Source organism: Lampris incognitus, chromosome 3 (assembly GCF_029633865.1).
Source record: "Lampris incognitus isolate fLamInc1 chromosome 3, fLamInc1.hap2, whole genome shotgun sequence".
NCBI classification, from domain to species: Eukaryota; Metazoa; Chordata; class Actinopteri; order Lampriformes; family Lampridae; genus Lampris; species Lampris incognitus.
This window is the reverse complement of record NC_079213.1, coordinates 80,182,827-80,209,635: the sequence shown is the minus strand read 5'-3', so window position 1 is coordinate 80,209,635 and position 26,809 is coordinate 80,182,827. Positions and strand designations below refer to the sequence as shown.

Genomic DNA, 26,809 nt, shown 5'->3' with positions numbered 1-26,809 from the left:
TACCCGGACGCCCCTCGTGGCCCAGAATTTGAGGACCACAGGGCCCAGCATTAAAGTGCCCTAGTGGCCTTTACATTAAAGTCTGGGCACAAAGTGTGGTGCAGTATGCTCTGAGCTTGACACAAACAGCTCCATTATTTACTGAAGGACCTGCAGTGCCCCTGGACCACACTCTCTTTCATAACATGATTAGTCATTAATTCACACCTCTCCTCCTCTTGGGTGACCTCTACATACACAGCTATGTACACACATGCAAACACACATACACAAGAAAGGGCACAATGACTACATCCAAGGTCTTTTCTTTTGCTAGAAACATCTTGAACAGTCCTCTTGATCTGTTTAATTGTCGCAATCTGGACAACTATATTTAGTCAAACAGGAAGGGAAGGTTTCATCATCCCAAGCGACATGGTGGGGAATCAACTGATGACAAAGTAGGAGAGCTCATTCACTGGAAAAACTCACACACGTATGCACACGCATGTGCACACTTGCACAGATTGCACTAACCTTTCACCAGTTCAGTCCAGAAGAGAGAGCCTGTCTCAGTTAACAGCGTTTTTCATGAGTTCAGAGCTGAGTATATTCAATATTTGGGGACTGTGTTGTGCTGTTAGCAGAAGGGATTCAGACCTGAGGCCCACATTTGTTCTCTCACACAGTCATTAGCATTTACACAGAAACAACTGCCTCACATAAAACAGACGGTGTCAAGAAACGGTGTAGGAGTAAGTAAATTATTGCAAAAAAAGCCTTGGGAATATGGGCACTGAACTGATGCCACGTGTTGCATGCAACAAAAAGAGAAAGTGTATTTCCCAAAAAGGTTGTCATTATCACTCAGAACCTTAATAAAAGTGGTTGGTTTGTGTGTGTGTGTGTGCGCGCGCACATGTGTGTGACAGCGGGTTGTACATGTGCACATGAAAGAAACGATAGAGTATGAGGCTGTGCCAGCTGGATAGAGGACAAGGCTATTCACATCACGCATATAGGAATGAGATCACATTCAGGGGACAAGTGTTGACCAAATGCTCAGCCAGTTGCCCCGCCTGCACCCACCAGGAGAAGGAGGCAAGGGAGGAGTGAAAGACAAACAGCCATTACTCACTCAAGATCAACACTGGGGTGAAAGTATGAATGCTAACCTCATGGAATTCATTAGTGGTGGTGCTAAGTTCTAAGCATGCAATCACAACCACAGCTGATAACCAGTAGCTAATGTTTTGTGGAGGCCCTACCCAACTCTGCCTATAAGTCATTCAATATGCGACACCTAGGCACAGGAGCAGAGCTTCTCAATTTATAGCCCAAATGTACAGTGTGACATGCATACTGACCTCGGTCACCACAGTAAGCGTGTTACGAGTCGGTCTCTCACTCATACACAGCTGTACCTCCCTTTCTAAAAATAGTCTCCAGCATAGCTATAAATCAATGTAGCAAACAACACGAAGGATGTGACACACACATGTGCAACATGCACAGTGCAAAGCCAGATCACATGACCAGAATGTAGGGCATGCACGTCCACAAAGCCCTGGAGGTGTGAGCGGTAACAAGTGCACTCTGAGCCACAGAAGCCGTCCGTGGTGGTTGTGATAGTATGACAAATCCATGCTGAAAGCAGCCCACATGCATGCTCTCTCTCTACTTTTGCCTGTCACACACAAACCGCCTATGTTCCTCTGCAGTTAGTGGACAGCCTCCCAGCTGTCCCCCATGTCCCACTTCCCTTATTTGACCCAGAACACAACTCTGAGCTCTGCATACAGTCTTGGATTTAGTCTTGCGAAGCACACAAACATTTCAGGAATAAAATCATTAATTCGTAATCACACTACTCAGTATGTAGGAGGACTGTGAATGGTCTCAAAAACCTCAATGCGTTGAAAAGCAGAATGGAGCATGATAATGAGAAAAGGCATACATGCATACGACATCAAAACCTATAAGGTGATATTACATTTCTGTTGAGAATTTGAACTTGTACTTTCTATGAGTTAAAAGTAAAGTATTTACACTAGCTGTCCCAGTAATTCATTGCTTCCAATGCCATTTTTTTAACATCCTGAAAATTCACCAAAAAGTGTTGTTTTGTAAGTATAATTTCTAGACTTGCTTTGTGATTTCTACTATATGGATACCTACAGCTGAGACTATTTATGATTGATTATGAACTTATTTGGAAGTGTACATGCCTAAAAATAATGTGCAAAGGTGAAATGCAATATTATGAGTCAAGACATGCAACTGCATTAGCCTCAGATAAGCTGAATGGATGGATGTGTATGTGTGAAATACAATTAGCTACCTACCTTGGTTGCTACTAATTAATCACACATCTGGCTTCTGGGCAACAGTGAATGTGCAGAGAAAATGTGGGTCAGAAATTGGTACGTGTGTGCACGTATAGGCAGAAGTGTTTGAGTGCACATTCGGCAGGATGCTTGCTGTCAGACTGTAGGGCAGTAGGGCACTGTGTGAAATCTGGAGCTGGGATCAGATTGGTGCTCATTGTCTGCTTGTCACAGACAGAAAAGAAAGGGACCAAGGTCTGCAAAGCAGAGCATACACTTAATTACTGCCAGAGATTGGCTAACATATACTGAGACATCTCAAATTCATCTCAAACATAGCCTCTCTATCTCTCCCCAAACAATCACCATTACTCATCTCTCACTGAACCAGACAATGAACAAGTTCTGTTCTCTCTCCCCTCCCATCCAGGCCTCACTCTGCGCCTTGTGGTAATCAAACTAAAATGGAAGGAGTCTCTGTCTGTCCTGCGATTTTCTCGACAACCATTCATCTGATCGACTTCACACTTTGTGGATGTATTGCTGGGTTTCCAAGGAAGTGCAGTGTCGAGTGTGAAGTTGTTTGGATGAGCGATCCTCGAGAAAGCTGCAAGCATTAAAGTTTTCAGCGAAGTTAGTCATCAAATTTTTAATCACTGCTTCTGCTTCTGCACGTCCCATGGAGTCAATAAGCCAAAATACGAACAATGCCACTCTGCTGCAACTGACATTGTGGTCAGAGGGGGGATTACACCCATAGTCCTTCACGTGTCGAGTGTCAAGTTGTTTGGATGAGCGTTTCTCGAGAAAACTGCAAGCAGCAATACCAGAGGCCAAGCAATAGGCCCGTTCTGAACAGGCATGTTGTGAATGGGCACTGCACTAGACCATACACTCACTGGCCACTTTATTAGGCACACCTGTCCAACTGCTCGTTAATGCAAATTTCTAATCAGCCAATCACATGGCAGCAACTCAATGCATTTAGGCATGTAGACATGGTCAAGACAATCTGCTGCAGTTCAAACCGAGCATCAGAATGGGGAAGAAAGGTGATTTAAATGACTTTGAACGTGGCATGGTTGTTGGTGCCAGACGGGCTGGTCTGAGTATTTCAGAAACTGCTGATCTACTGGGATTTTCATGCACAACCATCTCTAGGGTTTACAGAGAATGGTCCGAAAAAGAGAAAATATCCAGTGAGCGGCAGTTCTGTGGGCGAAAATGCCTTGTTGATGCCAGAGGTCAGAGGAGAATGGCCAGACTGGTTCGAGCTGATAGAAAGGCAACAGTAACTCAAATAACCACTCATTACAACCGAGGTATGCAGAAGAGCATCTCTGAACGCACAACACGTCGAACCTTGAGGCAGATGGGCTACAGCAGCAGAAGACCACACCGGGTGCCACTCCTGTCAGCTAAGAACAGGAAACTGAGGCTACAATTCGCACAGGCTCACCAAAATTGGACAATAGAAGATTGGAAAAACGTTGCCTGGTCTGATGAGTCTCGATTTCTGCTGCGACATTCGGATGGTAGGGTCAGAATTTGGCGTCAACAACATGAAAGCATGGATCCATCCTGCCTTGTATCAACGGTTCAGGCTGGTGGTGGTGGTGTAATGGTGTGGGGGATATTTTCTTGGCACACTTTGGGCCCCTTAGTACCAATTGAGCATCGTGTCAACGCCACAGCCTACCTGAGTATTGTTGCTGACCATGTCCATCCCTTTATGACCACAGTGTTCCCATCTTCTGATGGCTACTTCCAGCAGGATAACGCGCCATGTCATAAACCTCGAATCATCTCAGACTGGTTTCTTGAACATGACAATGAGTTCACTGTACTCAAATGGCCTCCACAGTCACCAGATCTCAATCCAATAGAGCACCTTTGGGATGTGGTGGACCGGGAGATTTGCATCATGGATGTGCAGCCGACAAATCTGCAGCAACTGCGTGATGCTATCATGTCAATATGGACCAAACTCTCTGAGGAATGTTTCCAGTACCTTGTTGAATCTATGCCACGAAGGATTAAGGCAGTTCTGAAGGCAAAAGGGGGTCCAACCCGGTACTAGCAAGGTGTACCTAATAAAGTGGCCAGTGAGTGTATAATGCAGGGCACCAACCATATATTTATTTCCATCAACTATCTAGTCATCCTGCAAGATGACAACTCAAAGTTATTACCTAACTGTGGTTCCAAGACCACTAATCTGCACCGACAACCTAGCTCCAGTCTAAATCTCTCACCTGACAATCCTTACGTCAGTGTACCTTTACTCTTACCCTCCTCATTCTCCTATTTCAATGTTCCCCACCTCTTTCCTCTCAGTTTCTCAAACAAACAGTCAGCCTTCTGTAAATCCTGCCTGCTGAATGTATGCATGCAAGTGTGCCTAATTATGCGTGTTATGTTGAAGGAGGCCAGAATGGATTGGTAATGCAGAACAGAACGTGCACATCTATAAGTGTCCAAAAGCCCAGAAGCTGTTTTCTATAGCTAAAAGCTGCTCAGCACATTATCAGCATGGCCCTTCTGTGGAAGGATCAGAGTGGTGGAGAGGAGAACAAGAAGAAACATAGGGAGGCACAGGGTGCCACGTGCTTGGTGAACATGATAAATCAAAAAGAGAGCAGGCTTGAGAGTCCATCATTATAACTGATCTAAAGCACAAATCACAATTGCATTTGTTTATATTTATGATTCTAGGTTACTGAGACCCACCTGCGGTTCGCCTTCGAAGAACTGTGCTCTCTCTCTCGATCTCTGCCTCTTTCTCTGTATTTATCATGGCCCCGTTCTCTGGGTCTGTCTTTGCCCTTGGCATGCTCTCGCTCTCTGTCCTGTCGCTCGTAGTATTCACAGGCGTTGGCAATGTCAATCATTCCGGCCTGGGAAGTCACGTTCCCTAGAATTAGAGGAGATCCACCTAAAGGGAAAACAGAGCCAGGCTAGTTAGCTGATTGGAGAGGGCCTAATGACAGCAGCTGACAACTACATCATTTAATTTTCATTACTAAATAAAAAATAAATAAATAAGTACATTTTAAAAAGTTTATTAAATATAAATTAAGTATTTATCAAATTACTGCATTCAGGACAGCCCTGTGACCCCTTTATGTAATTTCTCTGTAAAATTAAAATTTCAAAAGACATTGTTATTAATGAATAATAACTTCTGAAGGCAACCCTCCATCAACAATAGCAATGTTTCAAACAGCATATTTAGGATGTGCACACAAGTGAAATTCAGATGGAATATGTAGGGCAGATACTACAATTCTCTTCAGTAGAAAAAGAGGAAAATAATGAAATTATGAAAAGTTCTAGAAAAGTATAGAACAGGAAAAACTTCTTTAAAAAAAGCATTGTGTGAAGATGTAATAGTAGCTGAATTGTTCTCAAGACAAAATCTCAGATTTTCTTGTCTTTAAGGAAATGGCTCAACATTCTAGGACCCAAGACAGTTGTGAGAAATGACAGAGGTTGCAGGGGATGAGGAAATTCGTTGTATGGCTGACTGGTCTGTCAATGGATTTCTCCTTTAGAAAAATCCTATAGAAACCCAATCCATTGATACATCACCATGTTCAACACATAAAGATGCATCACTCAGCTTCACTCTTCATTGACTAAGCTGTATAGATTGTTTCCAACATGGCATAAATTCTACAAAAGCTAAACAACACTTCTTTTACCGCAAACACTTTACCTTATGCACCTCTGACTGTGTCTCTTTTACAAAGATGTAGAGACATACCTGGTGTAAATGGGTATCGTAGAATTGGTGCACCATCATACGCTGCAGAGCACTCACTAAAAATGAGAATTTAACAGAGTAGAGAAAGAAGTCTATTGTGAATACACCATCAGCTCTCACATGAAAATATCTTCGCCTCAAATGACCTGATGCATATTTCATATTACAAAACACAAATATGGACTGATTTAGGGTTAAATACAAGTGCATGTCAACAATTATTTGTTTGATTTGTGATTATAATCATAATCTTTGGATGATTTTCAGATGTGGCTGCAGCAGTCCAGAGAGTAATTGATAATGGAAAACAAGAAAATGGTTCAAAGGTTAAATAGAGGCTTTGGAATTAAAATCTGCGGATGCACAGGGAACACATTAGTAGTTAGTCCTTATAAAACTAGTTAAACAACATACTACACACATGGGCTTTGGAAAAATAAGAATAATTTTTTTCTAACAACAGACCTTCCCTCGTGGCAGCAGATACCTATCCATGAGCTCATTCATTTCAGAGAATGATGAAAGAAAAAAGGTGAACAAACAAAAGCTGATGATGAATTAACAAAAAAGATGGAGGTAAGTGAATGGGTCTGGTAACTAAATGATCAAACCCCTTTTCCAAATGCAAGCCTTTGTTTCCAGAGTGTTTGAAGTGACTGGCTGCATGTCAAGGTGCAGCTTGAACTTGCCAACCCAGGAGGAAAGGATGGGGGGGGTTGGAGGGGCTGGGTTGGGGGCTTTTATTACTGATACTGGCTGGATTTTATGCCCATCCACATGGCCTGGCCCCACACCTGCTTCCGACGGAAAACTTCCGAGTGGGCCGAAGGTGAATTGGGCATGTCTGAGACCCAACTAAGAGGACTGCTTTCCACCTGTTGTGGGTTAAAACACAATGCTCCATGAATACTCTGGCAAGCGGGGCTATCTCTCCACCTGCTCTTCAAGCCACAGCCTGGCCAGCTCTCTTATTCTAGAAAGATGCAGAGAAGCGGAAGAAGGGGGAAGTCTGCCAGCAATGTCTCTGCTCTGAACTACTAAGCTTTGCCCAGAGCAGACTTGTCCCTATTTTCAAACTCCCTGTGGCCTCTGTATCTCATCACCATAAATGTAAATTCATTCCAGCTCAAGTTTTTCTAACCTGCCAGTATGCTGTGCAACACAGCTGTCTTGACTCCCTGATGACAGAGACCGAAAAGAAATATGGCAGAGACCTCTAAGTGGCCACTGGCCTGCACAGGTCAGAGAAGCAAGATAAATTGTATGAGATCCGCTGTATGAGGCAGAGAAACACCAAGTGTGGTCTAATATTAAATATGGGCCTTGGGAGCCCTATGGGCCCCTGGCCCACCAAAAGGCATAGGCAGCCAGGACTCAGAGCATGCCAAAAGTACCTGCTGTTCCCAATATCCCCAGAGGAAAGGGTAGTAGAGCCAGAGCTATCTGTGTACAGACTGAACATGTGTGTGCGAGAGAGATGTTAAAAAGGAAATGATTCGTAAATGGTGAGGGAGATGGCTGGCAGAGTTCAGAGGAACGGAAAGCCCTTGAAGGATGTGAGGATTTGGCAGATGGACTGAGATGTGAGAGAAACCATCCTTCCATCCTTTAGGAGAGTGCGCAGAGTGAATTCAGGCATAAGTAGACATAGTAAATTAGTGGAAAAGAAAAAAGGGAGGATTTGGAGGAGAGAGAAAAAGATAAAGGGACAGGAAGCCGAAGAGACAGACAGAGAGAAATATTGAAAAACAGGCAGGACAGAGTCTAAGGGAAATAAGCCAAACAGCAAACAAAATAGGAGTGAGGCTGTATCCAGCCCTCTGTGAAAACATGTATGAGAGCATAACATATGATGTGACCAGCTTGTGATCTAAATGGTTTAGAGTTGAACGACGGGAGGATTCATAAAGATTGTGGTTTGGAGCAGAGCAGGCATGGGGGATGCAGTCGAAACTGATAAACCCATGACTTAAGTCACAAACAAGGCTGCTGTCTTGCTCTCTACCATATTTGGTCACAGGTCCAGCAGCAAGGTTACCAACAAAGCACAGTGCAGAGTCTCCAAGAGAGTTGAATCTGTTCATCTGGACATAAAGTTTAGTAGGAGAAACGTTTCCTCACTCATCTAAGTGACTTTGTCAGTCTAAACTGACTGCAGGTACCTCCACCTTTATAAACAGCACAGTGGCATAACAACCAAAACCAATGATCAGTTTCATATTCAAATTGCCATGACCATTAATTAGAGTTACAATGGCCATGTGTACTATTCACAGAGGATTGGGGAATAATTGCAATCACAGCATTTTAAAATGGCGACAGATGTACTCTTAGCCCCCCCCCCCCCCCCCCCAATTCAGGGATGGTCCTTCCCTCTTCACATAGATGGCCTCTTTGACTCCCTTTTCGAAAGCAGCATTCCTCACTAGTAAGTAAGTTTATTTATATAGCACATTTTGTACACAGGGCAATTCAGTGTGATTTACACAAATAAAAACAGAAAAGGAGCAACCATATAAAATATAATTAAAAGAGGGTGAATGAAACAAATAGGAACAATCATATGTAAGATATAATTAAAAGAGTACAAAGTACATGAAATTAAATTTGAAATATTAATTAAAAAGAGTAATATAATTAAAAGACAGGTACTATATAAAGAAAATACAAAGTACAAAAAAACAGAATAAGTACATAGTCACTTCCCCACCGGGAGTGACTAGAGATCTACTTACAGAATTAAAGTGCAGTAGGAATAAGGTGCAAGTTTTAATGCTCAATCATAGGCCCAAGAAAAAATAAATGTTTTTAAACTAGATTTAAAAATTGCTATATTTGGTGCACAGCTAAGATCTTCTGGTAGTTTGTTCCATTTGCATGCAGCATAACAGCTAAATGCTGCTTCACCATGTTTGGTTTCGACTCTGGGCTGAACTAACTGACCTGAGTCCATGGATCTTAGAGCCTTACCTGGTTTATACTCATCAAGCATGTCAGTGATGTATTTTGGACCTACACCATTCAGTGATTTGTAGACAAGTAGCAGCACTTTAAACTCTATTCTGTGACTAACTGGAAGCCAGTAGAAAGATTTCAGGACTGGAGTAATGTGCTCTGTTCTCTTGGTCCTGGTTAAAACTCTAGCAGCAGCATTCTGAATAAGCTGCAGCTGTTTAATGGTCTTTTTGAGAAGAGGAGTTAAGAGACCGTTACGTAATCAATTCTACTGGAAATAAAAGCATGGGTGAGCTTCTCTTGGTCATTTTGGGATAACAAACCCTTGATTCTGGCTCTCGTTGGTTTTTAGAGCTCGCGATTTGAGTTGTTCATTTATAATAATTCTCTTTGTTGCCAAACCCAATAATCTGTTTTTTCCTTATTTAATTGAAGAAAGTTTTGGCTCATCCAATCATTTACCTGCTCCAAACAGTGACACATTGAGTCTATTGGGCTGAGATCATCAGGTGAGAGAGCAGATATATCTGATTATCATCTGCATAACTATGGTAATCCATGTTGTTGCTCTGAAAAATTTGGCCTAAAGGTACTATGTACAGATTAAACGGGACAGGCCTGAGAACTGATCCCTGAGGGATTCCGCATGTCATAGCCGCTCTATCAGATTCATAACTGCCAATGGTGATAAAGTAACTCTGGTCTTCTAAATAAGACCTGAACCAATTAAGGACTGCTCTGGAAAATCCTACCCAGTGTTCCAGCCTGTCCAACAGTATTCTGTGATCTACAATGTCAAATGCCGCACTGAGATCAAGTTAAACTAGAACGGATATTTTTACCTGAGTCAGAATTCAGCTGTATATCATTTAACACTTTTATACGAGCTGTTTCAGTACTGTGGTTAGGTCGGAAACCTGATTGATATTTGTCAAAATGACCATTTGAGTTCAAAAAATTGCTGAGTTGATTAGAAAAAAATTTCTCGAAGATCTTAGCTATAAAAGGGAGATTTGAAACTGGTCTATAGTTATTTAACACAGAGGTATCCAGAGTTCTCTTTTTTAGGCGTTGCTTAATGGCAGCTATTTTTAGTGACTTTGGGAAAGTGCCTGATAGCAGTGAGCTATTAACTATTTGATGTAACTCAGTTTTTACAGAGTTAAAATAGTTTTAAAAAATTCAGACGGCAGTGTGTCGAGACAACATGTTGATGATTTAAGATGCCAAACTGTTTCCACTAGAGTTTCTTGACCAGTGGTATTAAATTGTGACATCATGACCAGATTATTTCTAGGAGGTTGTAGAGACTGCATAGTTTTATTGCTTGACTGTGTGGTGTTGATGGTCTGTCTAATATTTTTAATTTTTTCACCAAAAAAAGCAAGCAAATTCATTACATTTCTCTATGGAGAGAAGTTCTGGGGCTTTCCGTTTTTTAGGCCATAATGGCACATCCTGTTTATGTATAATAGGTAACCCACACAGAATAGGTGTAGCTTCTCCTGGGTATAATCTATGGTACACAATTCTGTCAGTAGCATTGTCCTGTTCTAGCAGCTTCAGTAAATCTATCACCTTTTTTTGTAACCACTGCCTGGATCTCATTTCAGTGCAGAGTACCAAACCACTTAAGCTCATAATCAAAAAGCAGAGAGCAGTGGTGCCAGAAAACCTATGATATGTGTGCTTTCTGATGACGTCACAACCACTGCAGACATTTGCCAACTCCGGTATCTACTATTGATCTCAACATTGGTTGAATTGTTTAAACAAATATTGAAATCACAAGGATATCTCCTTTCATTGTTTTTTCTAAATCAATTATTTTCAAATAATTTTCTCTCCTGTCTCGTCTCTCTGTCTTTCTCTCTCTCTCCATGTTCAGTCAGTCTGTCCCTTACGTTGCTTGTCTTACTCTGCCCTCTCTGGTAGGAAAAGACCTGTACCCTCTCTCCCTCTCTTTCCAGCCATCTCTCTTCTTCCTGTGAAGTAGTCAATAAAATGAAAAAGGATCTGTGATATGCTTAAAGGATCTAAAAGGATTGTAGGGTAACACACATGCACACACACACACACACACACACACACACACACACACACACACACACACACACACACACACACACACACACACACACACAGAATTTGACACTCACCTGTTCAAGGCAGTGATGATGGAGGAAGGAGGGGGTGTTGGTGGGGGAGGGATCCCTGCATGGAAAAGGAAGGCCTCCAAATCAGGGGGGTCTTAAACTAGTACATATCAAAGACCCTCATATAGATACACAATGGACCACAGGCCCAAAATATACCATTTTAATTAATTTTAGTTACTGCATATGAGTGGATGTGGTGTCACATAGCTGTCTATTCTATAATGGAGGTCATGAGGTAAAAAGTCTTTGTCATTCTTGTTCATTGTCTCATTGCACTAACCCCCAAAGGACCCCTGGTGGCCCAGCACAACAAACGCAAATGCTTCACATAATTTATATCCAAATAATGCAAGAATAAGATTAATTAATTTGAAATTAAACTGCATGAAACACCTATCATCAAAATACTGTGTTTAATCCCAATCTGGTTGAAAATTCAACACTGTTAAAAGAACTGGTTTAACCCTCTAGTAGATAAGCTTTTTTGGATGAATATGCCCCTATTTTATATCCAGACCTCTTTACCGGTGCCCATAAGAAAAAAGTCAAAACTCCCATGTAACCCAGTGCAGTGTTGTAGTACTCGAGTTCGACTCGAGTCCTTAATTTTCAGGATTTGTGACTCGACTTGGACTTGAGCACTGATGCCTCGGACTTGAACTTGGACTCGAGCGTTGACTGCATTCAGACTCTGAAGTTGGAGATGAGGACTCGGACTTGTTAATTGATAAAGACTGTTTTTTTTTGTTAATTTTTTTGTAATAATTTTGTAATGTTCTTTTTTTTTGTAATAATAACATTTTTGTAATTTTTTGTGACACAATAGCCAAACAAATACATTCGTTTGGCTATTGTGTCACAAAGTAAATAAACTCCCTGAACTGAAATGATGACAGCTGTGTCATTTTTGTTTAATGTAGACCTCTTTTATTTGTATGTTAGCTTTTTTACGGTGCCAGAGTGGAGCACTGGAGCCCATCTTGGAACTCAACTCAGACTCAACCTTGATGACTTGGACTCAGGTAATGGGGACTTGACTCGGACTCAGACTCTTCTTTGGGGACTCGGACTCGGACACGAACACTGGGAACTCGAGACTCGACTCGGACTCGAGGTTTAGTGACTCAACTACAACACTGACCCAGTGTGATTCATGCGTAGCAACAATGAGACTTCAGAAATTGTGAGATTTTTCAACCAAATGGGGGACTTTGGGATTCCCCTAGAAAAAAAAAGTGTTTTACTGAATTGTTTTTCTGCATTCTAGTGGGTTTTTAAGTATTAAATAACGACATAATAAGGTCAGTGTAAGCATGTATAAAGCAAGACCAGGGGAGGGTTGGCAAGTACAGTGTAAGTTTGGACTAGGCTGCATGGGATATCTGAAAATAAGGGACATTGCATGCCATAATTTAACCAGTGATAGCCAAGTATGGGGTTATCGCTGGGGCAGCATGGCTCAGGAGGTAGAGCGGGTCATCTAGTAATTGGAATCCTAGAGATTCACCTTCCTGCTTTCAGCCACCAGGATCATGTGACTGAAAAGGTTTCTATCTGCCTTCAGAACCACATCCTGTGCTTTCTTTCCATGAGCTTGTTTTGTGCTGACATTGGAGAATGTTTTAAGACTTTGCTTGGTCATCTTGTCGTGGAATTTCACAGGTGGTGGGTCTGCATCTAACCTTGTTTGCTGGAATGCTTGGTAGGCCTCTTCTCCTTTCTCAAGAGCTCTCAAGAGATCTATGGTCACATCAGGTGGAGCCATGTTGCCAGTGGAGAGGCTAACCAAATCAATCTCACCAGGGGACATAGGATTGAGCCAGTTATTCTCCATAAGGTCCATGAGAGACTGGACATCTGCTTCATCTCTCTTGATCCTTGGACTCTGTAGATATGGATGAGACCATTTGCACCTGCCTTGACCTGTCAGGTCTCTCAGCTGTCTGAGGTACATGCTTCTATACTCAGCTGTGAGATAATATTTGGTCACAGCTCCTGGCTTCAAGCTGAATCCCTTTGTCCCTCCAGCTGTTTGGGTGTCTTTGTTCACCGTTTCTTATATAGCTTGGTCAACAGGGATTCGGCCAAAGGGATTGGTGGAGCCCAGTTGGACTGAGAAGCCTCCTTCCATGAATTCTGTGTACACATCTGGGTGTGTGATGGGCAGCTCAGACATCTGGGCGTAGTAGTAGGGGAGGTAGCGTGCATAATTCATCCTGTCATAAGCAAAGCACCATGGGATCATTGCTCGAATGCTAGCCAAGTGTAGCATCCAGTCTCCCTCTCTGGATGCTCGGATGAGCCCCAACAAGATTTCAACCATGTCCAAATAGGACATCCAGAAGTTCGAGAGGCTGCCGTTTCCACCTCTAAGGAACTCACGGTAGACTTCAAATAGATCCATGATGCGTGTACAAGAGCTGTTCTCGAGGACCTCCTTCAAAGCATGTTGTGAGACTTCTTTCCCAAGGCTGTCAATGGTCTTCAGTGTCTCATTCAGGTGAACCATGTCATTCCTGTGAGTTTCTTCCAACCAGGACAGGAAACCATTCAAGGTCAGTCGCATGAGAGCCTCATACAGTAGCTTGTGTAGTCGCACTGCCCTGTTGTACTTGCGGCCATCCATAACACCAGCAATTGAGCCTTCTGCAATCATGCCAGACTCAATGCAGAGGTCTTTGAGTCCAGCATCTTGGAAACGCTTTCCTATTATTGCCAGCAGTGTGCAGATGGTGTGGAATACCCCAAGCCTAACGATGATATCATGGAACTTGTCATGGTGTTTCCATGTGATCTCGGCAGCCTTCGCATACAGGGCTTGGTCAAAGACACAGACAATCTTCCTCAGGCCTAAGCACTGCATGATGCTCAGTGACTGGTTAAGCACCTCGTTGACAGTAGACATTTGTGTCGCTGGAGCATTGATGGTAGGCAGATAGCCTATATTGTCGGGGATGACCGTCATCTCTCCTCGAGTCAGGATGTTGAAGCCTGTCCAGCTGCTGACTGACTGTTCTTCTTGTTGTGACATGCGTGCTAGAACCCAAAGAAGGTTTTTCTCTCTGGCAAGCTTAGTATTGGCTGCAGTATCGGCATCTGACTTTTTGCTTTGTGGTGGCCCTACCCGTTGTCCAGCATTGTAAGTTGGTAACATTGGTGGGGGTCCATCAATGCTTCTCTTCTTTGTTTTGGGAACAGTGGGCATGGGTTGGACAGGAAGTGGGTTGACTGGCTTTGCTTGCACAGCAATCCCATTGACTCTGTGAGATGTTCCCTCACCACTGACAGTTTCTTCAAGACGGTCGATATTGTCCCAGGCTAAAGTTGTGAATATGCCAGGATGGATGTTAGCTGGAAGGGCAATGCCACTCCCTGATGATGAGAGTTTCTGGAGACACAGGGCAGTGTTGATCTCTTCCATCTGTGAATAGGACACACTGTGACCAAGTCGGTTGAGGATGTTTATCAACTCTACATTTCCTGTCAACGATTTGACACTGAATGGCAGAACAATGTGCTTGGAAGGCTTGGTATTTCCAAATGTCACTGCATATACTATGTCATGGCCAAATGACTGCAGAAGGCACTGCACTCTCTGGGATGCATGATCAGGATCATTTGAGCCTGTGAGTAGAGAGTACAGGAACATAATGAGCGACTCTGGAATGGTAGGACATTCTGCTTCTGGTTTGACTTCAGGCGGCCAGGTTTGAGGAACATCTTGACTTTTAATGTCTGCTCTCAATTTGATGGCTGCTTTGGCTATAACATCTTGTGCACTGACACTTTTCAGGGTCTGCAGCTACCTTTTGAGAGACTGATTTTCTTTGGCAAGTTCCCTCATGGACAAGTTATCGGGATAGAGGAGGAATTTTCCTTTCTCATCAGGGAATATCTGCAAGGCTCCAGCAAACTCACTCTCCAGGTTTCGCCTTATGTGCTTCTTGGTTGATTCCTTGACTTGGGCAATGCCTTGGGAGTTCATTGAAGCTACCAGTCTAGAAGAGAGATCAGTCATTGTCATCACTTGAGGATTGCCAAAAAGTTCCATCCTGATGAACAGGAACAGCTCATTGTATGCCTTATTCACAGCAGCTTCATACTGGGCTGCAGCATCATCATCTTCATTGCTGGCAACCTCTCCTTTGGAAACCTCTTCTTTGGTGTAAAGTCTATAGCATGACCTGTGGTAGTGCCCTTCAGCTGCTACAAGGTCTCTACTCACAATGGCAAGGATTTTGCTGTCCCTTTTCTTTGTGGCTGCACTCCTGATCTTTGCATCAGCTCGCAGTTCTCGACACTGCACCAGTACTTCTCTCGTATTCTGTCTCTTGGAATATTTGCTGTTTTTCTGACAAAATATGCACTCTGCATCATAAGTCCTAGATGTACTTGGAGCATGTCGAGCTACTCTCTTAGATTGTTTCTCTTCAGCAGAGACACAACTTTTCTTTTCTTTTGCAAGGAGGCCATCAAGAATTTGCTTCATAGTGAAGATACTGCGACACTTTCTGTGGTAGTAGATTGCTGGAATCTGTCCCTCAGGAATGTCTTTTGCCAGTTTCAAAACTGGTGCATGATTTCGTATCTGAGCTGCCCTGAGCAGAGTTCTCCATGAGTCGACACTTTGTAGTGAAACCAGCTTATCTGTATCATCAGAACAGTGGATAATGCACTCCACCCGTGGGCGCTTTGGTATTGGGTAAAAACTTGCTTGTTCACCAGTGGCCATATTCAGTCAGTTTTCACATGCCACATACAAACAAATACATGTAACTTAGGTGTATGAACACTACTAAAACAAAGTTTACTTTGCTTCACCAGCGTCATATTACCATTATTTATCTTACATAGCCACAAATAGATACATTACCTAGTTGCTATGCAACAGCTGTATTTTGTCCACATGAGGCCGCTAAAATCAACACAAGATGAAAGTTCCTCGTAGCCACTTTAACTAATCATATTAACATATACATTAAAAGAACATGCTAACATTATGGGAAATTAGCTTACAATCTTCTCCAGAGTGAGACAAGAAGATAGATACCAGTTTCCTCTATATGTGTTTAGTAGAAAGCTATCTGGCTGCACGTTAGCCTAGCTTAGCACAATGAATGGAAGTACACAGTACTGGTTATCCTTGGTTGTTGGCCAACTAAGAACTGTCCCAGAGTTTAAGCTAGGCTAATCAGTACCAGGGGTGTTGAAATGCTGTATTTGTAAAAATCTGGGCAAATACACAATCGTGAGAGGCACAGAAACAGGTTTCCTGAAAGAAAAATGAAATAGCTGCTCATTTGGAAAGGTTATCATGTATTATTTTACTTCTGTTAGTGTACCAAATAAAATGGCACCAGTGAAGTTGTGTCACCTTGGGTGATATCGATATCTGGTCTGACCCATGGACTAACTGGCTTTGGTCTAGTTAGTTTCTTAGTAATAATGCCCTTCTAATTTAAGGTTCACAATCACCTCACACAATGAAATAGTATGGGTATATTATACATTTCCTGAATCTTTACAGTCCTGTGAGTATTCCAGTTTTTGTGTTTTGTGTCCCTGATATTCCTAGATGCCACAGGGCTAAAAGAAAGTATATAGTTTAGGCGAACATTGCAGAAAGATGTGTGTTATTGACGGGTTGAAGAGCTCAAGTGACCTCTATATTTGTGAGAAATATCCACAACAGGGCTTGAATGAAAGCTAAGAAGGTCCCCTTTAAAATGATACCAAAGACAATATTATAGAACATTGAAAAATGTCCTGACCATGAGGCTAAACCAGGATATGCACCAGCGTCTAAAATGCAATTTACTTTAGGGGGTGGTTAACTTCATGAGCTGATAACTGTGATACAGCTGCCACTCAGGAATGGTTATCATACCAAAATATCATCTACAGACATGGATCCTTTCAAAAATTATAAGTAAGTTTTGCCACCTTGAGTGTACCGAAATAGGAAATTTTGGGCTCTGGCCCATGGACTAATTAGGCTCCACATTACACCGGTGACAAGCAATCTCCCCGCTTGCACTGAACCCTCCACCAGTCTGACTCACTTTAAGCAAATATACACTATTAGACTTAAAAGAGTTAATCTGACACTTGAACTCTTCCACCTGTCAACTGGACACCACCCCACTAGATTTTTTTTTGGGGATTTTTTTTCTTCTCTTTTTCTACCCAGTTGTATCTGGCCAATTACCCCACTCTTCCGAGCCATCCGGGTCGCTGCTCCACCCCCTCTGCCGATCCAGGGAGGGCTGCAGACTACCACATGCCTCCTCTGACACATATGGAGTCGCCAGCCGCTTCTTTTCACCCGACAGTGAAGTGTTTCGCCAAGGGGATGTATCGCACGGGAGGATCACGTTATTCCCCCCAGTTCTCCCTACCCCCCGAACAGGCACCCCGACCGGCCAGAGGAGGCGCTGGTACAGAGACCAGGACACGTACCCACACCCGGCTTCCCACCCGCAGACACGGGCAATTGTGTCTGTAGGGACGCCCGACCAAGCCAGAGGTAACATGGGGATTTGACCCGGCGATCCCCGTGTTGCTAGGCAACAGAATAGACCGCTATGCTACCTGGACAACCCCCGATAGATTTCTGAAAGAGGTATTTGACACTGTTGGGTCACAAATTCTCTCCACTATCAAGTGCTCACTGTCTACCGGTTTGTTTCCATCTAGTTTTAAACACCCAACAGTCCGACCTCTCTTGAAGAAGCCTATGCTCAACCCTCTTGTTTTAAGCAATTTTAGACCAATTTCAAATCTGCCTTTTATATCTAAAATCTTAGAAAAGTCTGTTGCTCTTCAACTGACCACACACATGAATTGTTGTATTTTCGAGCAATTTTAATCAGGATTCCGCACCCAACACAGCACAGAAACAGCTCTCATTAAAGTTACCAACAACGTATTGCTCACCACTGACTCTGGTGCTTGCTCAGTTTTAATTCTGCTTGACCTAAGTTCCACTTTTGATACGCTAGACCGCGACATCGTTTTAAATCACCTGGAAAACTATATTGACATTAAGGATATTGCTCTTGCCTGGTTCCAAGCCTACCTATCTGACAGATCTTTCTTTGTTATAACGGGAGAATTCTCCTTATCCCCAGCCCCCCTCGCATGTGGTGTTCCCTAGGGGTCAATTCTTGGCGCATTATTATTTTCAATTTATATGCTCCCCGAGTCAGATCATCTGTCATCATAATATTAATTTTCACTGTTTTGTGGACGACACCCAGCTTTATGTTCCGCTTATTGGTAATGACACACACAATCTTTTGTCTCTCCAATATTAAGTGCTGGATGTCACAAACCCTCCTCCGGCTCAATGAGTCCAAATTTGAGGTCATATTATTCAGTCTCTCTAACCTAACTGGTAACTTGGAAAAGAGTCTAGGGAACAACCTGTCCTCCAATGCTAAGCACTCTGCCCGCAAATTGGGTGTCTTTTTTTACTCCAAACTCCATTTTGACACACAAATCACCAAGGTAGTACAGTCTTGCTTTCTCCAAATTAGAAACATCTCAAAAGTTAAAAATGTCTTATCTCAAACGGACCTTGAAAAAGTCATTTGTGCATTCTTCTCATCACGTCTGGATTATTGTAACTCCCTGTATTCAAGGCTCAGTCGAAAGTCCATCTCCTGCCTCCAGTTCATCCAAAACTTCAAAGCTCATCTGATCCAAAATTGGATTGATTTTAAACTTTTACTAATTACTTTTATGGTATTATTACAATATTTATCATTAGAAGTTTTACAAGCAAATTGTTACAAGTTTACACCAGAGTGTGTGCTCCAATTATCAGGGCTTCACGCTCCTCAGCCTCCCTGGGAAAGTCTACTTTAGGGTGCTGGAAAGGAGGCCCCGACCAGTTGTCAAACCTCGGATCCAGGAGGAACAATGCGGAATATGGACCAACTCTTTACCCTTACGGAAGTGCTGAGGGAGGCATGGGAGTTTGACCAGCCAGTCTACATGTGTTTTGTGGACTTGGAGAAGGCTTACGACTGTGTACCCTGGGGCACTCTGTGGGGGGTACTGCAGGAGTATGGGGTACCAGGTCAGTTGCTACAAGCCATCCGGTCATTGTATAACCAAAGTGAGAGCTGTGTCCATATTCTCGGCACAAACTCAAACATGTTTTTGGTGGGTGTTGGACTCCCCCAAGGCTGTCCCTTGTCTCTGATTCTGTTTGTGATATTCATGGACAGGATCTCAAGGTGCAGCCAAGGTGAGGAGTGTGTCTGTTTTGGGAACCTCAGAATTGCATCTCTGCTCTTCGCAGATGATGTGGTTTTGTTGGCTTCATCAGAACATGACCTCAACTGCACCCTGGGGCGGTTTGCAGCTGAGTGTAAAATGGCCGGGATGAGAGTCAGCACCTCTAAGTCTGAGGCCATGTTTCACTACTGGAAAATGGTGGATTGCTCCTTCTGGGTTGGGGATGAGTTGTTGCCTCAAGTGAGGGAGTTCAAGTATCTCGGGGTCTTGTTCACGAGTGAGTGTAGAATGGAGTGGGAGATTGACAGGCAGATTGGTGCAGCATCAGCAGTAATAAGGCCGTTGTACCAGACCATTGTGGTGAAGAGGGAGTTGAGCCGGAAGGCAAAGCTCTCAATTTACCAGTCAATCTTCGTTCCAACCCTCACCTATAGTCATGAGCTTTTGGTTGTAATCGAAAGGGTGAGATTGCAGATACAAGCGGCTGCTATGAGTTTCCTCCATAGGGTGTCTGGGCTCAGCCTTAGAGATAGGGGGAGGAGCTCGGACATACAGAGGGAGCTCAGAGTAGAGCCATTGCTCCTTCACGTCAAAAGGAGCCAGTTGAGGAGGTTCAGGCATCTGATTAGGATGCCTCCTGGGCACCTTCCTTTGGAGGTTTTCCAGGGATGTCCAACTGGGAGGAGATCCTGGGGTAGACCCAGAACTCGCTGGAGGGACTACATGTTCAATCTGGCCTGGGAATGATTTGGGAGCCCCAATGAGGAGCTGGAGGGTGCTGCTAGGGAAAGGGACGTCTGTAGTGCCCTACGTAGCTTGCTGCCACCGCAACCCAACCCCGGGGAAGTGGCTGATGATGAATGAATGAATGAATAATTACTTTTAAAGCCCTACATGGCCTTGCTCCTACACTTATTTACTCACACCCCATGGGCCTGGTCGCTGTCTACACTCCTCAGGCAGGTCCTTTTTAACTGTTCCCTCAGCCAGCCTCATTACTAAAGTCGAGCGACCGGGCATTTTCTGTAAGAGCCCCACAGCTGTGGAACTCCCTACCTGAGGAAATTGGGATAGCAAATTTAATACCTTCTTTTAAATCACTTCTTAAAACTGGCTTTTACAGGGAGGGTTTTTTATACTAAATCCATTGTTGCCCAATTTGTATTTATTTTTTTATATTGTTAATATCTTATACTTTATAATTTTACATTTTTTTAAAAAGAATTATTGGATTTTGCCCTTTTTTCCCCCCAATTGTACTTGGCCAATTACCCCACTCGTCCAAGCCATCCTGGTCGCTGCTCCACCCCTTCTGCCGATCCGGGGAGGGCTGCAGACTACTACATGCTTCCTCCGATACACGTGGAATCGCCAGGCGCTTCTTTTCACCTGACAGTGAGGAGTTTCGCCAGGGGCATGTAGCACATGGGAGGATCACGCTATTCCCCCCAGTTCCCCCTCCCCCCAAACAGGCGCCCTGACTGACCAGAGGAGGCGCTAGTGCAGCGACCAGAACACATGCCCACATCCAGCTTCTCAACTGCAGACATGGCCAATTGTGTTTGTGGGGATGCCCGACCAAGCCATAGGTAACATGGGGATTCAAACAGACGATCCCCATGTTGGTAGGCAACGGAATAGACCACTACGCTACCCAGACACCCATAATTTTACATTTTTAATTCTTTGTATTTTTATATTTTCTTTCACCTTATTTTCACTGTTTTTATCATAATCCTTGTATTATCGGCTCTAATTTTCTTCATTTTAATTATGCTCTTGTGACTTTATCCTGGCTGTGTTTTACCTTGTTCGGTGGAGCGGATCTGGCATTATGTCCTATATTTTTATTGTATTTTGTTGTTTAATCTTGACTATGTGCATTATTTTATCCTGTTGTGTAAGACACCTTGTAACTTTGTTGAGAAAGGCGCGATATAAATAAAGTTTATTATTATGAATGTGTGTGAATAGGTGAATGTGAGGCGTACATTGTAAAGCAATTTGAGTGGTCAGTAGACTACAAAAGCACTATATAAATGCAGTCCATTTATATTTACCATTTATAGCCTAATTAACATAGTACATACATACACATGTATTTTCAAACAAAATGCTTCACTCAGAATTTCAGAAAGCTTATCAGATTGGCAAATTTCATTCAGGAAACCTTGCCCAGCTCAAGTCAAAAATGCCACAAATTGTGCAGAATGAGTTATCAATGCATTTCCATGGGACTAGCACCCATGTAATAGTTTGTGCTCCTCCAAAATAGGGCTAAACCCATCCCTGGTTATCAGCGTGAAATTTGATTATTTTAGGGCAAATGCAGTACATGCACCTAAATGACGGCAACTCAAGTTCACACCTAACGTATACTTGTTATTCCTGAGCATGAATTGACAAAACGTGGGCATTATTTCCTTACCCCAAGATACATAAACATTTTTGTTACAAATTAAGAATGACATGGCATGGTTTGACGTTTTGAAAGCGTGACCTGACTAATTTTTTGGACACAAATTATAAAACGTGAGCTCAATTTACAATGATTAGTTTTATTGTTTGCTCAAGTTGGTCATTGCTAGGCTCCATATCTACGTACATACTCAGCATAAAAAAAATCATGCTCATTTATATCAACATGCAAGCAAGCAGCTTGGCTGTCAGAGCAAATTTGCCAGTCACAAATATGATTGTAAACTAATTTTAAGGTAACATCTATATGGTGTATCAATGAGGACCAGCCCACTTCAAGTACTCTGTGTCAGTTGAAATGAATGGCTGTTATGAACATACCCCATCTGTACCCCAACATCCTCCATACTGCTGCCTTTCCCCAGCACCCCCAATTTCCTCTGAACGCCCGCTGGGAGGTGGTAGCGCCCTTTTTAAGAAACCCTATTTTACATAATTTCTACAAAATGAGACTATTAACTAATCTAAATCCCTTAGAAACCATTTAATCATATTAAATTCTAACGCACATTGTGATACATAGTATTCAACCGCACTCCAGTTGGAAGTAAACCAAAGACTGTTGCATTAGGGAAAGGAGGATGAGTGTGTGGTTATGAGTTACTATTATGTTTATGTGGAAATCATACGGCACTATAAATCCTAAATGACAACAGTGGTACTACATCATGTGAACCCGAGAACCGTGTCAATGTGGGATAACATTCTAACGAACACTACACCAGAGGATTTTACCAATTAGTTCTCTGGTTGATAGCAAGCTAATCTATCGTAGTGTTGGGTTGTTATGAAAACCTGCATACAAATGTATCTCTATAGCAAGCACTTGTATTTGTAGTAAGAATCATCTCCTACTACCAACAATACTACCTAAAAATAATGAATGTCAGCCTAGTTTTTTTGGGGGGGGGGTTTCCCCCCTTTTTCTCCCCAATTGTACCCAGCCAATTACCCCACTCTTTCTAGCTGTCCCGGTTGCTGCTCCATCCCCTCTGCTGAACTGGGGAGGGCTGCAGACTACCACATGCCTCCTCCAATACATGTGGAGTCACCAGTCGCTTCTTTTCACCTGACAGTAAGGAGTTTCACCAGGGGGACGTAGCGTGTGGGAGGATCACGCTATTCCCAGCAGTTCCCCCTCCCCCCTGAACAGGCACCCTGACCGACCAGATAAGGTGCTAATGCAGTGACCAGAACACATACCCACATCCGGCTTCCCACCCACAGACACGGCCAATTGTGCCTGAAGGGACACCCAACCAAGCCGGACGTAACACAGGGATTCGAACCAGCGACCCCCATATTAGTAGGCAATGGAATAGACTGCTACGCTACTCAGAGGTCCCACAGCCTTCTTTTAAAGTGGCAATCTCAAACATATCCACTGCCTGTTAGATTACTATCTTTGGCTAGTTAACTATCTTTAGTGCTTATTTCTAGTAGGTTAACGAGAGAGAAGTTCCACCTTATCCTCTCCAGTGGGCCAATTACTGTTCCTAGCTGAATAAATGTCTGTTACCATTCGGTGTTAATATACTATCTTTGTTGAGTCAAGCAGAGCTTCTATCTACTTGGTCCACCAGAGAGGAAGCTCCACTTTTACTCTCTGGTGGACTAACTACTGCTGACTGAAGTAAAACATGTCAGTTCCTAACATGGTTCCTATGAGACGCTTGGAGGTTTTTCGTGGAAGATGCGGTCAACACCGTTTTTTAAAATGCGAATGCTTTCAGAAGCAAAAGCTTTCATGAATTGAGAGTAAGCTGAATCATTATTGTTTTACTGATAGATTGTAACAAAAGTCATTTGTTTATTTGAAAAACGTTGAGATTATTACTTTCATGTTGAGAAATATGCACAGCCTGAAAATGTCAAAGCAACAAAATAAGCAAGGCCAAACTGGGCCTCCCTCCCCTCTGCCCCAGCCAATAACACAAGAATTGGGGCCAGGATTAATAAACCCACTTGTTGCAATGCTAAGATCATACGTGACTAACCGACACAATCAGCTCTGAATCACACATGAAGGCCTCAGAACGCAAGCATGCATGCATGCATACGTTCATGCTTGCATGTCTGCCAGCGCACACACACACACACACTCCTTTGAAGAGGCACAAACACATCCACATCTGGACGCCATTCCTTTCTGTTTTTCCACAAAGACCCCTGATGTGAGAGTGGCTCAGAGCAGTTTTTAACAACATAGAAAGCACCAAAAAGGTTGAAACAGGAGGAAGAAAAATAAAAGCTATTGGAGTACAAGCTAGAGTATAGCAAAAAAAAACAAAACACAGACGTCGCCTGCTTTGAGAGTGAAATGTAGAACATCTTCCTTCCTTTTCATACGTCTGTCCCACAGAGAGGAGACAGGCTAAACTGCTCACTATGGAAGACTGGCCAACCAAAGGTCTTTGATACTTCAGACACCTGGACACCCAAGGGGAGGGCACACTAAAACATGAGCAGGCATGCACATGTTCGCTCACACACACACACACACACACACACACACACACACACACACACACACACACACACACACACAATGACAGCCTAGGCAAAGAAAGCACATGATGCAGTGTTGGGAAAGAGAGCCTTTTAAATAATATCTTCTGTTACAGGTATAGGTTTAATTTCCTTTCAGGTCAACAAATGTTAAGTGTGGTTCACTAGTGTACACAATAAACTTAAACATGGATTCTCTAGTTTTTTTATGCTCCCAATCCTCCACGGATAGATGGATTTCTAGTTTTGTCTATTCTTGTGCATTGAATGCACAAGCATAGACAAAACTAGAAATTATAGATGGTAACGTGAACCCAACAAAATGCATATCAATTAGTAAATTAAACGCTTGTCATGCTGCATGTTATTAGCTAACTGCTATTCAGATTTAAATGTAATGGCTCAATTTGATGGCAGATCTCTCCATAAGACAGCACAAACTCATAAAGGTAGTGCACACATATTCAGAAATATACTTACCATATGTGGCCCCCAATATATACCAACAATGTTAATGTTAAGTAATCGTTTCTACCTGTTGTGATGTAAAGTGAGCATTTGATGAAGGCTGGAGTTCCATGCTTGGCAGCATATGAGAGCTAATGGTTCAGGGATAATTGCTGCTGATTGTGCTTGCATGGGTTTTGCTCTCATGTTCAACCTTTCAGTCATTGTACTAGCTGGAGGGTTTCAGATGGAGATGATTGTGCCCCAAATCCAACCAAAACCTGCTGTTCTACACAATCATCTGGATTAACTTTAGAGAGCGACTGATACTGCGTCCTCCTTACCAAGGAGGCACTCATCGGTGAAAAATCTACATGATTCCACTTGCACTAACAGTACCATCCCCTTGCCCTGCTGGTTCAAGAAGAGCTTCACTATGAGATGTTGCTGAGGAAATTCTAGCTATAATAGGAGTTGGTGAAGTCAGGGCAGCTCTCATCATTAACCCTGATCTAAGGACATCTACTTTAATGACCCCATCTATTCTGAAAGCCCGGTATATCCCCTCAACCATGGTGAATCACTGTATCAATGCCAAATGTTAGGATATTGACCACCCTTGGATTGTGAAACAAGAGTGCGTAAGCCCTGTTTCCACACTCAATGCAGTGACCTACTAAGCGGCTGTAGGCAGCATTAACATAGACAGCAAAAGAGCAGCGGATAGCCTAACCTTGGCTATGAGCTGAACTGCACTGATGGATGACAAGCATGGTCCCGCAATGACGATACCATCCCACTCCAAAACCTGCTTCTATCGAGCAGCCAGCTAATGTGACCCTACTGCACCAGAGGAAACAAAGACCCTTCTCTCCCTCTGCCCAACTCCCTATGGCCGGTCTGTTTAGCACATTTCTCGTGCCAAAATCTGCTGACCCAGCACTTTTCCTTTTTCCCTGGAGCTATTTTTATCATGTTGCACATTTGCAACACAAAAGAAGGCAGTGCCTATAACTTAAAGAAAGGGGAGTGGCCTAGATAAAAAGCTATGTAAATAATACTTCAAAGTGGGTGCCGGCTGTTCAAAGCTGGGGTCGACAGGATGTTTGATATTTTGGTTGCATTAAGAGCTTTGGCACGGGTTTGGCAGGCGGTATGGGGTTCATAGTACTTGGGATGTGTGGGGGAGGGGGGGGGGTAAGGGGACCAAGCCCATGCTGCTATTTTGGAATCTTTGAAGATGAAGATATGGCAGGCCCTCAGCTGTGGGCCTGAACCGGGGGAGGGGGGGGGTCCTAGCTTTCTCTCTGATTCACTAGAAAGACCAGGGGGAAATCCAGTGATGAGCAACACTGACAGACTCACACCTGGATGGCATTACACAGACCTGCGGAAGATGGATCCATACGGTACGCCTACAAACTTAAATACTTGCATGTATGCGCACACACACACACAGATGCACATTAGCACATCCATGTTCACCTTTGCCCTTTAACACCCATCGGCCTGTTAATTATGACTTGCGGTGCAGCTTCACAAACACACATTGCCCCCGAATGACATTAGTCATTTATACAGCTGGATGGTGCATGATGTGTCCTGCAGAGGGTTCTCATGGGGGCCTTTAAACTGTCTGGGTTCAACTCAGCCTAAAATTCCCCATGCCCCCCACCCCCCTTGCCAGATGGCTCATCCAATCCAGAGCAGAGCATGGGGCAGTAATATAAGAGTGGAGATATGACACTAGGAATCAACAGGCAGTTAGGAGAATTATGGTGGACACATCTGTGAGACAAATGGTCTTTAACCAGCAATCATATCATTCTCCTCAACACTGCTAATGTGCTGTTAAGAAGAGCAAGAGTGTGTATAAAAGTGTGAATGAAAGCACGTAGCCTATACATATATATATATATATATATATATATATATATATATATATA

The 26,809-nt window shown here is 43.1% G+C and overlaps 1 protein-coding gene across 1 annotated transcript in view; it reads right to left on the bottom strand.

Annotated features, from left to right (window-relative positions):
- The window catches only part of fip1l1a (FIP1 like 1a (S. cerevisiae)), a 55,993-nt gene that overhangs the window by 1,596 nt on the left and 27,588 nt on the right, over positions 1 to 26,809 (bottom strand). Inside the window, exons 11-13 of the mRNA XM_056275678.1 lie at positions 11,187 to 11,241; positions 6,073 to 6,128; positions 5,037 to 5,241 (exon numbers count right to left, since the gene is read on the bottom strand). Of these exons, the coding sequence (XP_056131653.1) occupies positions 5,037 to 5,241; positions 6,073 to 6,128; positions 11,187 to 11,241 (316 nt within the window). The remainder of the gene's footprint in view (positions 1 to 5,036; positions 5,242 to 6,072; positions 6,129 to 11,186; positions 11,242 to 26,809) is intronic.